The sequence below is a fragment of the Fusarium solani genome, assembly GCF_023522795.1.
Source record: "Fusarium solani strain SB1 chromosome Unknown bctg00000010, whole genome shotgun sequence".
In the NCBI taxonomy this organism is placed as follows: Eukaryota; Fungi; Ascomycota; class Sordariomycetes; order Hypocreales; family Nectriaceae; genus Fusarium; species Fusarium solani.
In genome coordinates, this window is record NW_027072147.1 from 972,397 (window position 1) to 986,367 (window position 13,971).

The 13,971-nt window shown below is 51.5% G+C and overlaps 7 protein-coding genes across 7 annotated transcripts; 1 reads left to right on the top strand and 6 right to left on the bottom strand.

Moving 5' to 3' along the window:
* Positions 1 to 4: 4 nt before the first annotated feature.
* On the bottom strand, positions 5 to 1,177 carry MRS44_014370 (uncharacterized protein; the record flags this gene model as incomplete). The annotated part of the gene is made up of 1 exon (XM_046277340.2): positions 5 to 1,177. One exon carries the CDS (start codon positions 1,175 to 1,177, stop codon positions 5 to 7), a length of 1,173 nt encoding a protein of 390 aa, XP_046127501.2.
* A 210-nt stretch (positions 1,178 to 1,387) lies between these two features.
* On the bottom strand, positions 1,388 to 3,599 carry MRS44_014371 (uncharacterized protein; the record flags this gene model as incomplete). The annotated part of the gene is made up of 6 exons (XM_065618380.1): positions 1,388 to 1,506; positions 1,559 to 1,663; positions 1,713 to 2,339; positions 2,392 to 2,477; positions 2,850 to 3,365; positions 3,412 to 3,599. 6 exons carry the CDS (start codon positions 3,597 to 3,599, stop codon positions 1,388 to 1,390), a joined length of 1,641 nt encoding a protein of 546 aa, XP_065474452.1.
* Positions 3,600 to 4,181: 582 nt separating this feature from the next.
* Positions 4,182 to 4,435, bottom strand: MRS44_014372 (uncharacterized protein; the record flags this gene model as incomplete). Its single annotated transcript, XM_065618381.1, has 2 exons — positions 4,182 to 4,341; positions 4,395 to 4,435. 2 exons carry the CDS (start codon positions 4,433 to 4,435, stop codon positions 4,182 to 4,184), a joined length of 201 nt encoding a protein of 66 aa, XP_065474453.1.
* An 879-nt stretch (positions 4,436 to 5,314) lies between these two features.
* MRS44_014373 (uncharacterized protein) lies at positions 5,315 to 6,604 on the bottom strand (the record flags this gene model as incomplete). The annotated part of the gene is made up of 2 exons (XM_065618382.1): positions 5,315 to 6,418; positions 6,539 to 6,604. 2 exons carry the CDS (start codon positions 6,602 to 6,604, stop codon positions 5,315 to 5,317), a joined length of 1,170 nt encoding a protein of 389 aa, XP_065474454.1.
* Positions 6,605 to 7,077: 473 nt separating this feature from the next.
* Positions 7,078 to 8,569, top strand: MRS44_014374 (uncharacterized protein; the record flags this gene model as incomplete). The annotated part of the gene is made up of 2 exons (XM_046280235.2): positions 7,078 to 7,217; positions 7,270 to 8,569. The coding sequence occupies 2 exons, from the start codon at positions 7,078 to 7,080 to the stop codon at positions 8,567 to 8,569; spliced, it is 1,440 nt and encodes a 479-aa protein (XP_046127497.2).
* Positions 8,570 to 8,950: 381 nt separating this feature from the next.
* On the bottom strand, positions 8,951 to 12,632 carry MRS44_014375 (uncharacterized protein; the record flags this gene model as incomplete). The annotated part of the gene is made up of 12 exons (XM_065618383.1): positions 8,951 to 9,152; positions 9,208 to 9,503; positions 9,565 to 9,808; positions 9,880 to 10,459; positions 10,511 to 10,693; positions 11,475 to 11,521; positions 11,574 to 11,696; positions 11,753 to 11,805; positions 11,870 to 11,912; positions 11,961 to 12,355; positions 12,428 to 12,506; positions 12,562 to 12,632. The coding sequence occupies 12 exons, from the start codon at positions 12,630 to 12,632 to the stop codon at positions 8,951 to 8,953; spliced, it is 2,316 nt and encodes a 771-aa protein (XP_065474455.1).
* A 477-nt stretch (positions 12,633 to 13,109) lies between these two features.
* Positions 13,110 to 13,919, bottom strand: MRS44_014376 (uncharacterized protein; the record flags this gene model as incomplete). Its single annotated transcript, XM_046282416.2, has 1 exon — positions 13,110 to 13,919. One exon carries the CDS (start codon positions 13,917 to 13,919, stop codon positions 13,110 to 13,112), a length of 810 nt encoding a protein of 269 aa, XP_046127494.1.
* Positions 13,920 to 13,971: the final 52 nt, after the last annotated feature.

A 13,971-nucleotide genomic window follows, 5' to 3' on the forward strand; every position in this document is an offset into this window, starting at 1 on the left:
TGGCCTAGACCTCCTTGTCAAGGTAGGCTGGCTCTGTAGTATACTCGATGTCCTCGTCTCCTTCAATGCGACACTCGATGGTATCTGTCCCCCTGCGGCTGCTATCAACAGTGAGTGCAACTATGCAAGACGGTCCACAATATTCAGAAGTCTGCGTGCTAAAAGACCAAACCAGCTCCCGACCAGCAAACAAGCCCTCGCTCCGTATCCACTGCTCAAGCTCATCCTTCTTGATCCTGTGCACACTGAAGTCCAGGCGTCTATTCGTGCAGCGATCACACCAATCGCGATAGCGTCGATCAAAGGCGAGTCGGATCTGGGTCTTGACGCAGGCCAAGTCGGGGCGGTCACGGTTGATAGCCCTCATGCTATCCTTCCAGTGACGATCCGGGTTTAGGTCACCCCAGATGTCGTTGTCGTCAATGTGCACCTGCAACTCCTTCAAGTTTGGAAAGTCGCGCAAGACTTTGAGGTTTGCATCACGGAACCATTGGTGGTAGGTTCGGAAGATGCGAATCCGCGAGATGCACTGCAGATTGGCCTCTTTGAGCGGGGAGCTCTCGTAGCGTGGGAAAGGCTTGCGTCCAGTTTTGGTCCAAGTGCGTCTCCAGAGAAATTCCCGTCGAAACACATTCTCCGAGTATAACACCGAAGTGCCTTCTCGGTTGATCTGACGACAAGTCGCGAGGATCTCAGGGTATAGTCGAAAGTGTCCATCGTAATACTCGCGGGGTAGAACACGGAACCCATCCGGGTCTGGGCAAAGAACAGCGAGGCCTTTGGTAATGAGCAGATAGCGATAGATGCAGAGTCGTATTTCGACAGGCAGCGCGAAGAAGGGACTCCGGAAATCCCGATGCTCGGGCTCCACATTGACAGCGGCACGTTTGCCTGTCAACTGAGAATACCAGCTTCGAGGGCTTGTAATGGCGACGACGCCAGCTGGGCTCACTAGGCGAGACTGTGACCTAAGCTTCCTAGGCAGTCTACCAGAGTTCCCATGGCTGCGGTGATGTGGCTGTAGCTGAGGGGATGATGTCTGAAACGTTTCAAGGCATATGTCGTCAAGGTGTGACTTCATCCAGTCTCTGGCCGAGGGGTCTTGAGTTTGGCGGTCCCGCTCAAGTGCCTCGAGTCGAAAAGAACCATTTTGGATGGAAAGAAGGCACTGCGCCATTGTCATATTCAGAGTAAGAAATAATTCAAAAGAAGAACTCTCAGATATGGATGTTTCGTGCCGAGATGCGGTGTAAGCAGCAAGCAGGCAGCAGCCGGCATCGGGATAACTGATAGTCCATCATGATGAGCCAATTGTGTCTCGTTCCCATCGTCAACTCGAAACAACACTCTTGCCCAGCCCAAATCAGGTCCATCTTTCGAACTACAGTTACTTGATCAACTTCTCACTAATACTCCACAGCTTTGCCGCTATGGTAGGATCAACTGCAGCTGGCAAGAGGCCTTGTTCGGTGAGAGCTCCGTCAGCGAGAAAGCATCCCTGTTCATCTAAAAGATTGTCAGTCTTGGTATATCTTGGAGGCAAGCAGTTTAAACTTACTGGAAATTCTGTGGTCAAATGCAGCAATGATGCCAGTGGCGGCACCCTCAGCCAGCGTCTTGACCTTGATGGCTGAGTTCAAGTTGCCATTCTCGTCAATCCATCCTAATATTAATGAGCACAGATCACACTAAGAAACAGAAGGATAGCATACCCATAGCTCGAAAGTCTTCCTGGGGCACGCTTCGAGTCAGTACCGTGCTGACGATGATTCCCAGATCGACACTGAACGAGCGAAGGCCGCGTTTGCCAAACTTCTCGGCCAACCCAACTGAAAGCAGAATGTCGCAAGCCTTGGAATTGCTGTATGCAGTCCACTTCTCGTAATTGTTCCCCTCGCTGTAGGTCAGGTCATCTAGAAAGTCCAGGTCGGCGCGCGTGTGGGCTTCGCTGGTATAAGTGACCACAGCAAGGAGCTTGTCGGCCGAGAGATTGATGAACAAAAAGTGACCAAGATAATTGACCGCAAACTGCATCTCAATGCCATCCTTGGACTTTTGGTAAGAAGGTATAGCCATGACGCCTGCGGTGCAGATCATGGCGTCAACAACATCGACGAAGCTCGACAACTCGGCAGCAGCTTTGCGAACTGCATCGTGTGAGGCAAGATCTAGTACCAGGGGATAGACAGAAGTCCCTGCAGGAGTATCAAGAGACTTGATGACCTCGTGCAGCTTCGACTCTGTTTGGCTGGCCAGGATGAGCTTAGCAGGGGACTGGGCCAGGATAGCCCGGGCTGTGTCTGCACCAAGGGATCCTGGACTGACGCCCGTAATGACGACTATACCTCCTTAGTACATACAAAAGTGATGAACAGATTGGTTTTATCTTACTCGTCTTGCCGGTGATGTTTTCTTTGAGAGCCTCACAGGCCTGGTCAGAGGTGGTGTGGAAGCCGAAAGATGCCATGGTGCAGAAACTGTGGTTTCGGTAATGCAAATTGAGTAATTGAAAAGGATAAAATGTTGGCAGCTTGAATTCATGTCTATAGGCAAGTCTCTTATTTTATAACAATAATCTCAAAGTCCTCGCGCCAGCTGCTTATCCCATCTGCCGCTGGCTGCATGCTGACGCGAACATGCCAGGGTCTCAACGTCCACGACTTAAGCCCTGAATTGCCTTGATAAACATTTTCGCCATCATTGCATGCACCTCCTTCACAGGATGATACGAGTCGAAAAACAGATGACGCTCGGGATCGCTGCATAAATGCCGCGGCACGTCCTCACTCGTGTACACACCCGTCAAGCATGCAGTTGGCGGATCGACGTATTTCTGGTCAATGTTGTACCTGGTTGGTCGTTCCATAATATCCAGGAATAGAGCCCCTATGTCAACGAAGGCGGTTCGGAAGAACCCTGAGTAACCAGCGGCGATGTCTATTAGTCCGATGGTCAAATCGTCGACAAAGGCCTGCACACTGGGAACGGTGTACTCGGACGAGTTGTACGTGGCCGGAAAGGTCGTGGCATTGTTGTAATTGGCCAGGATAAGATTCTGTATTCCCGCACGATACAATCGGTTCACATGTTTTGAGATCAGACTGGTGACCTCTATCCCCGTGATATTCGTATTGAAGAGGATGTCGTTGGCTCCGATCCAATGGACAAAGACGTCAGTTGCCGTTGGTTTATCCCGCGACAAGAAAGCGGTGATCTGGTCATCGGCAGAAGGAACTGGGATTGTTGAGCTGGCTCCGGTGCCGCCAGCCACAAAGTCGTTGTCTGTGGTAGCGCCTCCAGTGGCAAGGTTGATGAGCTCGAGATCCAGAACTTCGGCGGCAATATCATTCCACTTTGGACCGTTTCTAGACAGTCAGATTGGAATCAATGAGGATGAGGTTGCTGACCTACGAGAAGGAGTGGTTGAAATAGGCCGGATCTACCGGCCACGTTCCGTTGCTTGCGACCCACGCCCCATTCCCATTGTCGCTGAAGCTGTCGCCAAACACGATCAATCGCGAGAAGAGGCGATGTGGACGAGGATATGCAGACGCCAAAAAGGCGCCGCAAGTCAAGACCAATGAGATACTCAGTCTCATCGTGGAGAGGTTTTGCTAACGAGAGAATGTGCCTTGTCCGGATGCAGCGGACTCGATGATCAGGACACAGCAAGAAATGGCCGGTTTATCATCTCCCTTACCCCAACAATCTTGAGCTACGTAATCTTAGACATCGGCCCTGTTCTAGCGCGCTTGGAGTCGTGTCTAGCACGCAAAGCATCAGACGCCACATTTGTTGCAGATTCAATGTTTTGATGAGAGAAACAGTGAGATTGTGACAAGATCTTGGTGTTACAGCGGCCTAGCACACCATTGGATGCATGCAATTACCACGGGCGAAATACATCACATGCATTGACAGACAATGCTATCGAGTTACATAGAAGGCGATCTTGGGAACAAGATTGTCTTTTTACTGGGCTTCAGCCTGTGACGTCAAGACTGAAGATGAGATACTACGCCGGGTGAGATTATCACAGACGATGATGAATCAAGACAAGTTCATAAAATATCATTCGTAAAGGCATGTCAAACTGCATGCGTCCAGACTTTCGCTCTATCCTATGTCGTACACTATCCATATCGTACCCGCACTCTCTTTCGAGCGCCGCTTTCTTTTCCCTATGCAAAAATCGATTCGAGAACCACGTTGACAAACTTGGCATCGGGCGCGGCGAGTGTCTTGTTTTGCGCCGCGTTGAATTGGTTTAATCGCTGCTGCGATCGGGCGAGGCCGCCAGCTACTGTGGCGCCTCCGACGGCCAGAACGACGGGCAGTACCCTGGGAGTGGTCAGTATTCGCTGTGCTAGGATTGAATGAATTGGTGATCTTACTTGGAACCGACCGGAGCAGCGGTGTTGGCAACAGGAAGCATTGGGAAGATTGTGGGTGTTGTGATTGTTTTGATGGTGATTGCAGGCAATGGTGGCCTTGTATGCTTTGGATGATTGCAATTGTGCTTGATGATGATGCAAAACCGAGAGGGAAACGGTGGTATTATATAATTACGTTCCAAATGCTTCAATTTCATGATTCGACCCTCGGCTGTCTGATATCGAACGTTTCTTACGACTGCCGGTGGCATGATGATCACCGTCGAGTACCGTGACGGCGCATGTCAGACCCTGGTCGGGCGACTCCGGGACGTGCCAGTGGCGAGGCCTGGAAGTGATTGAAGAGGAAGTCATCGTGCATTGCCGCATCCTCTCGACGAATCGGATGACTGCGAGGAAGCAGACTCATCTGATTATGACATGGCCCGTCTTCCAGCCTCACCTCACAGACGTCAATCCCTTGAATCAATGCCCAACATGCTCGCCCTCGTGTCGCAATACCGTGACCATGGAACCACGCCGCGGCTTCCGGGATATTCTCGCCTCGCCCAACCCCAGCGCGGAAGAAGCAACCACCAGAACAATCCTTCGAGCCTCTCAATACTACAATGCATCTTTAGACTAATCTTCCCCGCGTTTGCCAATTGACCCTAAGTCGATGCTTTCGCGCGACCCCGGATTCTGCCCGTGGGTCTACACCACATGGCTCGAGAGTGGGCTCATCTTGGTGCGGCTCCTTAGCCGGGATAACCGCGACGTTGGCGTTGTCCGTTGTATTCGAGCGGTGACACGTGAAAAACGTTTGATAAGTAAAGGTATTAGTTGGCCAGATTACTTGTTTCCGATAGCACGGTTCTGGGACGACAACACACCGTGGTCAGTCTCCAATTGGGTATGCAAGCCCGGGAGCTTCACCGACATCAAGGTGTACCACCCACGTAGACCCCCACGGCGATATCCTTACCTTCGGTGTTCCTCTCCCGCGTCGATATCTTCTCTCCCCTTTGCGACGCCCACCACGTGGACGATTGCCAGAGCTCTCCATCCTGGCCACCCACGAGCCACCACCATTTCCGCAGAAACCAGCCCTTGCCTTCCCAGCTTCGACTGTCCCAGGGCGTTCCACGGTCCATACCATTCTCACTTGTCGACCCCCAGCATACAAGTCCGTCGTTCAACATCAAGTCGATGCAGAGATCGTCCTCATCCAATAGCGGCGGGTCCGTCGATAGAGCTGCCAGTGCCCGACGTCGAAACTCGGGGAACGGAAGCGAGTCGATATAAGGGTGATGAGAAATAGAACGCTGTGATGCCAACGGCCGGAGGCTGGAGGGAACGTCGGTATCATCGAGATCAGAGCGGCCTACAAAAGGAGACACGCTTGCCTCGTCAAGGAATAACGAAAAGTCGAAACCGAGCGAACAAAAGTTTGCGAATAGTGCTGCAAAGGAGGAGAATCGTGCAATGTGCATGACATTCCGGTAGGGACAGTACGTTGAATCTTCGAAACTTTTCTGCCTTGGGCTTCGACTGGATAAGTTGTTGCCAGGCCCAAGCTGTGACTTGATGACATCTACAAACGAAAAGTCGCCCGCCTTTGCCAATTCTCGGAGTTCGTCCCTTGTAGTTTTTGGTAGTGATGTGTAGGCTTCTCGGAGAACCCGAGGACTAAGAGCCATCATGTTCCCGCTAGGACGAGATACCTGTATGGCTTTTCTATCTGTCATCAAAGAGGTCGTGTGTTGGGTGGTAGAGCTTGGGTATTCAGGAGTATGATTCTGTCTCAATAAAGATAGCTCCTCCGTGTTAGAAGCGTTGTTGATTTCGGGATTGCTATCTAGCTGTACTGGATTTACCCACATGTCGGCATCATTCCAACTTGAAGCTTCGGTGAAACCAGTTGTCGGACTGGAGAAGACTTGTACGGCATCACCGTTTAGAGCATCTCCAAGAAGGCCGAGAGAGGCATCGATGTTCTGACTTGGTGTGGTGTTGAGGTTGCCAATAGACTGCGGCGTTGAAAGCTGTATAAACGATGCACTTTCTAGAGCATGTACCTTGCTTTCCAACTCCTGCAGTCTTTGTCTTTTTCTATCGCCTGACTTCGGTCAGTACCTCGACTCAACTCCATTTGTGGAACTCACGGTATGCCTTTTGCGCCTTGCAGTTTTGTATTCGTCTTTCCGTCGACGTCTACTTCCTTGCGACATGATTGGCAGAAGCATCGCTACCACCATTATCCTGTCCGGAAACCATCTTGATGGGGAAATTAGTTGAAAATGAGATGTGTTGTTTGCTGGCTTGAGTTGGCATCTGTTGCGTAGAGATGTGGGCACCGTGATGACGAGAAATGGCATTTGTCAGCTGGTGATGAGCACATCACACAGGACCCAAACGCATTGTTCTCGGGTCCCGGCTGAGCGGTGTCCAATGGGCTATAGCAATCCCTTCAGATAAGACGAAGAGAGAAGCACTACCTCAAGCAGCTCACCACATAATGAGCAAATGAGGTTAATGTCAGTCCCCAGGCCCATTCATATTGTCTTTTACGCCCTTTCTCGGCAGAAGGTGTGAATCATGCCTGTCCGATCCGGTCTCCCCCACTCGGGGATTTAATTGCAAACTCCGACAAAGCACTTCCATCCTCCATCATCTCAATGAACCCTCATCGCATATCTTAACGATGGCTTCCTCTAGAGTTGTAGCGCCAAGCGATGGCGAATCCCTCAATTCAACCCCCATACGACTTGATGACAACTTGCAGCAACCACCCTCCACCTCTGGCCATGCCGCCTCGACCAACGAATTTGACATTCCCAAGTGGTATGTGACTCAATCCATACAGCCAACTTGTCCAAGGCTAACATCTCAGCAGGAAGTCAGTTGTCATGGTCGTCTCCTCCTTCACGATAGTATTCACCTGCTGCGGTCTCAACTTTGCCTTTGGCGTCTACCAAGCTTTGTACGAAGCCATGGCTCTGAAGCCCAACACGCCTTTCACGGGCGCTTCTCCCGCGCAAATCGACTTGATAGGCACGCTGTCAATATCGCTGATGACAATGGGGGCTCCTTTTATTGTTGCCTGGGCGAAGCGGTTCTCTCCCCACAGGGTCTCGTTTGTCGGCGGTATCGTGTTCGGGCTATCCCTCATCCTCGCCAGTTTTGGCACCAGCCTCTGGCACTTTACGCTCAGTCAAGGTTTGCTTCTTGGCTTTGGTACCTGCTCATCATACATGACGGCTGTAACAGTTGCTCCGACTTGGTTCACTACGCATCGAGGCCTGGCAATGGGAATCATTCTCTCCGGCACCGGCGTTGGAGGTCTCGTGTGGGCACCAGCTCTCAAGGCATGCAACGATCAAATCGGCTTCCGAAACACCCTGCGACTCACAGGCGGTATCTCATTCTTCCTTATCACAGCTGCAAGCTTTGCCATGGCCTGGGAGCCAAGAACCAGGGCTCAACTGAAAGTCGTCAATGCAGCGCGCGTCAGCCGCGCCGATGGCATCTTCAACGTCCCTCTCGTCGATCTCCGAGTCGCAAAGTCACAGAGATTCCTGGCGCAGGCTCTCAGTGCCATCTTCCAAGCAGCCGCATATTACACCCCGGTCTTCTTCTTTGCATCCTACGCTGCCACTCTTGGATACAGCACTACAGCGGGCGCAAACTTTATCGCAATCAGCAACGCATGCAACGCCGTTGGAAAGATCGTCATTGGTCATGCAGCGGATCGTATCGGACGGCTCAACTCACTCTTCATGACCACCCTTCTAAGTGCCGTAGTCACCTTGAGCTTTTGGTTTCCCTCAACATTACATGGCCAAGCCTCCAGTTCCCAAAACCTCTTCATCACCTTCACCATCTTCTACGGTATTTTTGCTAGTGCCTACATCTCCCTCTTCCCCGCCAGCCTAGTAGAGCTCTTCGGACCGCAAAACTTTGCTTCTGTCAACGGCGTGCTATACATGGTTCGTGGCATGGCCACCATGATCGGTACCCCAGTAGGCGGTGTTCTCATCCGGACCTCAAGCACGAACATTGGACCTAAGGCATATGAGCGAATGTCGATACTGGTTGGAACACTCATGTGTGCCGCCACTGTTGCCGTCCTTTGGGTGAGACTGGAGGCCATGGTTGGAACCGACGGCAAGCGGAGGTGGAAGTGGAAGCTGTAAGCAAAGGATTCTCACAAGGCATATATCGTCACGGACTTGGTCAAAATCTCCAAGTTCGGACATCCTGTGATTGACACTCTGTCCGGATGAGACGGAATGTCCTGGTGGGAACAACGAGGACCGGCCATAGTGGTAACTCGGTTTTTTTCACATTACCAGCTGTTATTGATCCAGATTCAAGTCATCAAAGAAAAATTGGCTGTGAGGCATCTTTATTCTGGGTAATTAGGGCATCATCGCTGAAAGAATTCAAGGCAAGCCATATGATTCTTATCTATTTGTCTCGAGACTACCTATTTCAGTCCTCCTCAAAGCCACCTTCGACCTAAGGAAGCATTCTAGGAAGGTAAAGAAAAAATACTTGTGCGCTGGCTAAAGGTGTCAGGATAAGAGAGACTTGTACTCCACGTATCTTGCCAGTCCTAGAGCTGCAGAGCTCAGCATAACCGCCAACTCCCCAGGGGTACCATACTGCCCTGGCGTGAGCTTGGGCCGAAAGGGCCACTTCTCTACAATCGTGTGATTCTCCTTGACAGCCGTGCTATCGCAATTCATGCGATGGGCTTGGTTTGAATCCAAATACCTAAGAAACGCGTTAGGACCATCATCCTCTCCTGCTTCTGGCAATGAAAACTCACTTGTCGAATAAATCGTCGACGTCGATGATGAGTCCCATCCCCAAAAGAAACTTTGACACTATCGGGTCCTGCTCACCCGGTGGCATCACCACTTGAGGTATCAAGGTCGCCATTGTGGGTGCGCATTTGGCCATGGCTGGAATTTCGTAGGAAGTATTTATCTGGGCCCAGACAGCTTTTGTGAACAGCATGATGAGTGTGGCGTAAGGATTCATGGTTTGAACTTGTAACAGAGGGACAAGACATCTCGAGACAAGGTCAGGGTCTATGTAGGGTTCCTCTGAGAGGTTGGATAACTATCCAGTGTCAGTCGAGGGCAAAACATTGTGACCCTCCATGGCCCAGCCGATGACATACCTCGATCCTTGCAAAGGACTGGGCCCCTAGGTTTCTGGCCAAGTGCTGAATGTCCTGGTTGTAGAGGCAAAAAGATAGGTTTCTCGATCTCAGATCTCTGCAAAACTTAACAAAGACCTCCTGAAGATAGTAGAAGAGCTTCCCATAGTGGTCCATGGAAGCTTCTCCAGTCGACACCTTGATGACTTCACCAAAGCCCCATCCCTGGATAGGCTGTGAATCACCTCTGTACGGCCAGTTGGCACTATGGAACAATGTTCTAGTAACATTGCTCGTATCAGTATCACTTTGGGCAAGAGAGGGGGGTTCACCAACGGATTTGGTGTGTCAAATGGCTTCCTGGATGCCCCAAAGGGCAACAAGACACCATCTAAACGGAACCGATGCCAGCAGATGCGTTGTGCTGGCAACAAGGGAAAATAATTGTGTTCTATGTAGTCAAGGTGGCCGGCTGGTAGGGTAACAGCAGTTCGGACTTGTCGAGCTTGGTCAAGAGGCAGGCCATCTGGCACCTCAAGGTACTTTAGAAGTGCAAGCCACGACTTCTTTGGCAGCACGACATTGACCCCGGAGTAGGACCCTCTTGAAAAGGTTCCCGAGTGTAGGCGATCCAAATCCTCACCTTCAAGGTTGCTGCAAACTCTCTCGATGTTGGGGCGGACCACGCCGTGTAAAAACTCGAGATCACTCTGTCGGATAAAGGCAGAATACCAGATGTGAATCATACGGGTGGCTGCATCTTCAGGTTTGGCACTGAGGAGGGCAGTGAGAAGCAGGATGATGTTTCTTGCCACGACATCAAGGTCATTGTCGTTGATTGTGATGGTGAGATCATTTCGGAACGTCCGGGGGAGGGAGGTAACGGTTTTGATGACATTGCGAAGGTCTCCAGATGCTAGAGATCATCAGTGTTAACAGTACCATAGAGGATTAGGGCCACTCCTACCAGCAAACAAGAGTGCCAAGTCTTTATGGTATTGCACACCCTCGTTCTGGTCCAGTTTCAGGATATCCAACGCCGGAACATCGCCCCAGATGTTTTTGTGTGTCGCGAAGGGTGCCACGTAGCCTTCCCGACCGAACGTGGGCTGTCGGCCTTCGACTGACCAGGATGGGACCCATGTCGAATCTAAGAACGGGAGCGTGCAATATGGTGCATGATGGGTCCGATCTTGAAACCGACAGAAAGGGTCGCAATACTTGGATGTCTGTTTAGGAACTCCCCTGGGCAGAAGCAGATGATGGGACTTACTGCAACCAACATGCAAGATGCGCATACCAGCCCACCAGTACCCCTACAGGCGATCCCTCCGTTCACATTGGCGCAAGGAAAGGGGGATTGGTATTGTAAGGTGGAGTTGAGTTGTTGTGATTGTGACATCTCGATGTAGCGTCGCCGTTTCCGGGATAGTCGATGCGTAGGGGATGTTTCCGACTCGAATATCGATGGGGCCTGAAGACTCTATGCGCGAAGGATGTTCAAGATGTGCAGTTCGATGGATGCTGATGGTGGTAAGGGAGAAATCAAAGGCAGACGGCGGGAGCGATTATCTCCCGTCTTGCCGCGAACACATGGGGAGACAGGGACAGACAGGAATCACCTAAGATGGCCCTTTCCTCTACGATTCCGTCTTCTTATGCCCGAACGCGAGAGGGCAGAATCGGAAGGTAGCATATGGAAAGGTCCTTCCGATTCCCAAGTTCAGTCGAGCTGGCACAATTGGAGGCAAATCTAAAAGACGAGATCATGGGCGACAAATGGGCATGACGCATACGGTAATTCAGGTACTAGTCTTATTGTCCCTGGAACAGCGCATCTACAGTGTTTAAAAGCTTTGTTTGATTGACAATTAACTCAAAGGTGTGTAGCCGTCAGTCCGTTGTTCAATCACTGTCCTACTTCAACCCACCCGAGAGCACGATTTCTTGTCCGGTAAGATAACCCGTCTTCGCCATCCTTTTCGCATCATCAGTATGCTTCACTGTCACGATACAGGTCTGCCACTTACATGACGGCGACGTTGGCGACCTCATCGGGCTGTCCGAGTCGATGGACTGGGATGCTTGCAGCAATTGCGAGACCCGGGTCTGAGGCTTTGAGCGCGTCTAGGTTGGTATCGCTTGTCCATGTTCTAGTCGGGGGTATCCGTCAGTAGCTCAGTCTCCCCAAGGCAGTGTGTGTACGCACGTAGACTTTGGTGTTGGAATCATATCTGTTGCGCCAATCATTGCAGGGAGGATCTAGACTCTCGTTAACATGATGACCAACAGAGCCAAGGCATTGACTTGCAGTATTGACTGTTACTCCCTCACCGGCGAGCAGCGTAGCCAAGTTCAAACCCATGGAGCTTGTGACAGTCAGCAAGATCACATCTCAAGGGGGGAGGTCAACATACGTGAGCGCCCCCTTTGTAGCAGCATAGTGACACCCATTGATGCCACCGCCTTTACTTGCGATACTCCCTACGAGAATAACTCGTCCCCAAGACTGCGCCCTCATTCCAGGCAAACAGCTCTTTGTCACCACAAACTGGCTTCGGGCGTTCACCTCCATCATCTCATCCCAATTCTCCTCCTCAATTTCTTGCACATCCCGGATTCGCTTGCCGAGGCCGGCATTGGCCACAAGGATGGATATAGCCTTGTGTTTTGAGGAGACTGTCGGGTTCTGGAATATGGCATCGACGAGACCGCGTGTTTGCTCGCGAGAGCTGAGATCGGCCGAGACGCAGGGGAAGAGTTGGTCGGAGTGGGTGGACTGGAGGGTTTTGGAAAGCGCTTCAACTTTGTGCTGCCCACAACAATTGTCAGTATGGCCCTCTTACAAGATCACTGCCGTGATGCAAGGGTGAGTGTGAGATACCAAACTTGAGTTACAGTGAAGAACGACATCGCAGCCCTCTGCGGCTAGAGCTCGAGCAATCGCGGAACCAATGCCTCCACTTCAAGTAATGATATCAGTTTCTGATCCGAAACAATGGAGCTGAGATAACTCACCTGGCCCCAGTCACAAGGGCAAGACGCCCTTGTAGGCGGTTATCGACCTCTCGGATGTGATAAGTAGACATGGCGTTGGTGTGATAATGACTTTTGCAACGCGGGATTGAGATAACAAGGATGATGCAGACCCTGGTTAGAAAAGTCGGGCGAATAAATAATTAGCGGGCTGTCTTGGAGGAGGAGGTGCGGAGAAGGTGTTGGAGGAGCACACCATGTGGGTGGGTTCGCATCGGGGGAAGGCCGTGGCTGCATAACCCGACGTCGGAGGGGCCTAATAAGAGCGGTAATGACAGCGCCGATCATGAGGACATGGCAGATTGTACGGAGACTGAAATATGAGATCAGCAGGGTCAGTGATTGTGGATGTGTCCTCTCGGGCATGGGTTTGAACAAGATCTTGTTACAAGATGCTGGCAGGGTTTCAAAGCAGGCAAGGCAGCCTTTGTTTAATCATGGCGGATAATGTTTAGAACAATTGACCAACATTGAATTGACACCAATCTATATGCATCTAAACCTTTCCCTCAAGACATCTAATACTACTTCTATGACCGCGCAATCTCAAACTCAGCCATGTACCAATTTTGAATAGCCTTGGTGTCTCCAGTAATAGCGACAGTGTCATACCGCGACCTAGCCTCCTTGGCCGCAGTACCGTTGTTGACCATGCGACCAACCCACTTGCCGTGTCTCCGTCCCGCAGCAATGATCTTGTCAATGGCAGCCAGGAACTCGGGCTCGTCTCCCCGGGCGGGAACGTATCCCAGCAGGGACTGGGCCAGGTCGTTGGGACCGATAAAGACCATGTCCACACCAGGGACCGCGCAGATCTCATCGACGTTCTCGACTCCTGCGCGAGTCTCTATTTGGATCATGGTCAGGATCGTCTCGTTGGCTGACTTCATGTACTCAGGGGTCGTGAGACCGTGGCCGATGGCGGGGAAGGCTGAGCCCTGGCCGCGAACACCCTGGGGAGGGAACTTGGAGGATTGGACAATCTGTCGGGCCTCCTCGGCGTTGTTGATCTGGGGAACCATGATGCCGTGGGCGCCAGTGTCAAGAGCGCGCTTGATGATGTCGTGGGCGGGACCGCGAATGCGGATGATGGGGGAGACTCCGAGAGCCGAGATGGCAGCTACAGAGTTGTGCATGGAGTCATCTCCAATGTGACCATGCTCACAGTCGAGAATGACACCGTCGAGACCAGTCAGGGCAACGATCTGGGCTTGGCGGACAGAAGGGATGGCCACAAAGGTCATCAGGGGGTATTCACCCGCCTTGATCTTGTTGAGGAACCTCAACCGAGGGTTCTCGATCTCGGTAGTGAGGGCAGTGGGATAGGTCTTTTGAGTCATGATGGATGAATAGAGAGAAATGATTGGTTGGTTTTTTCTTGGTGGTTTGAAA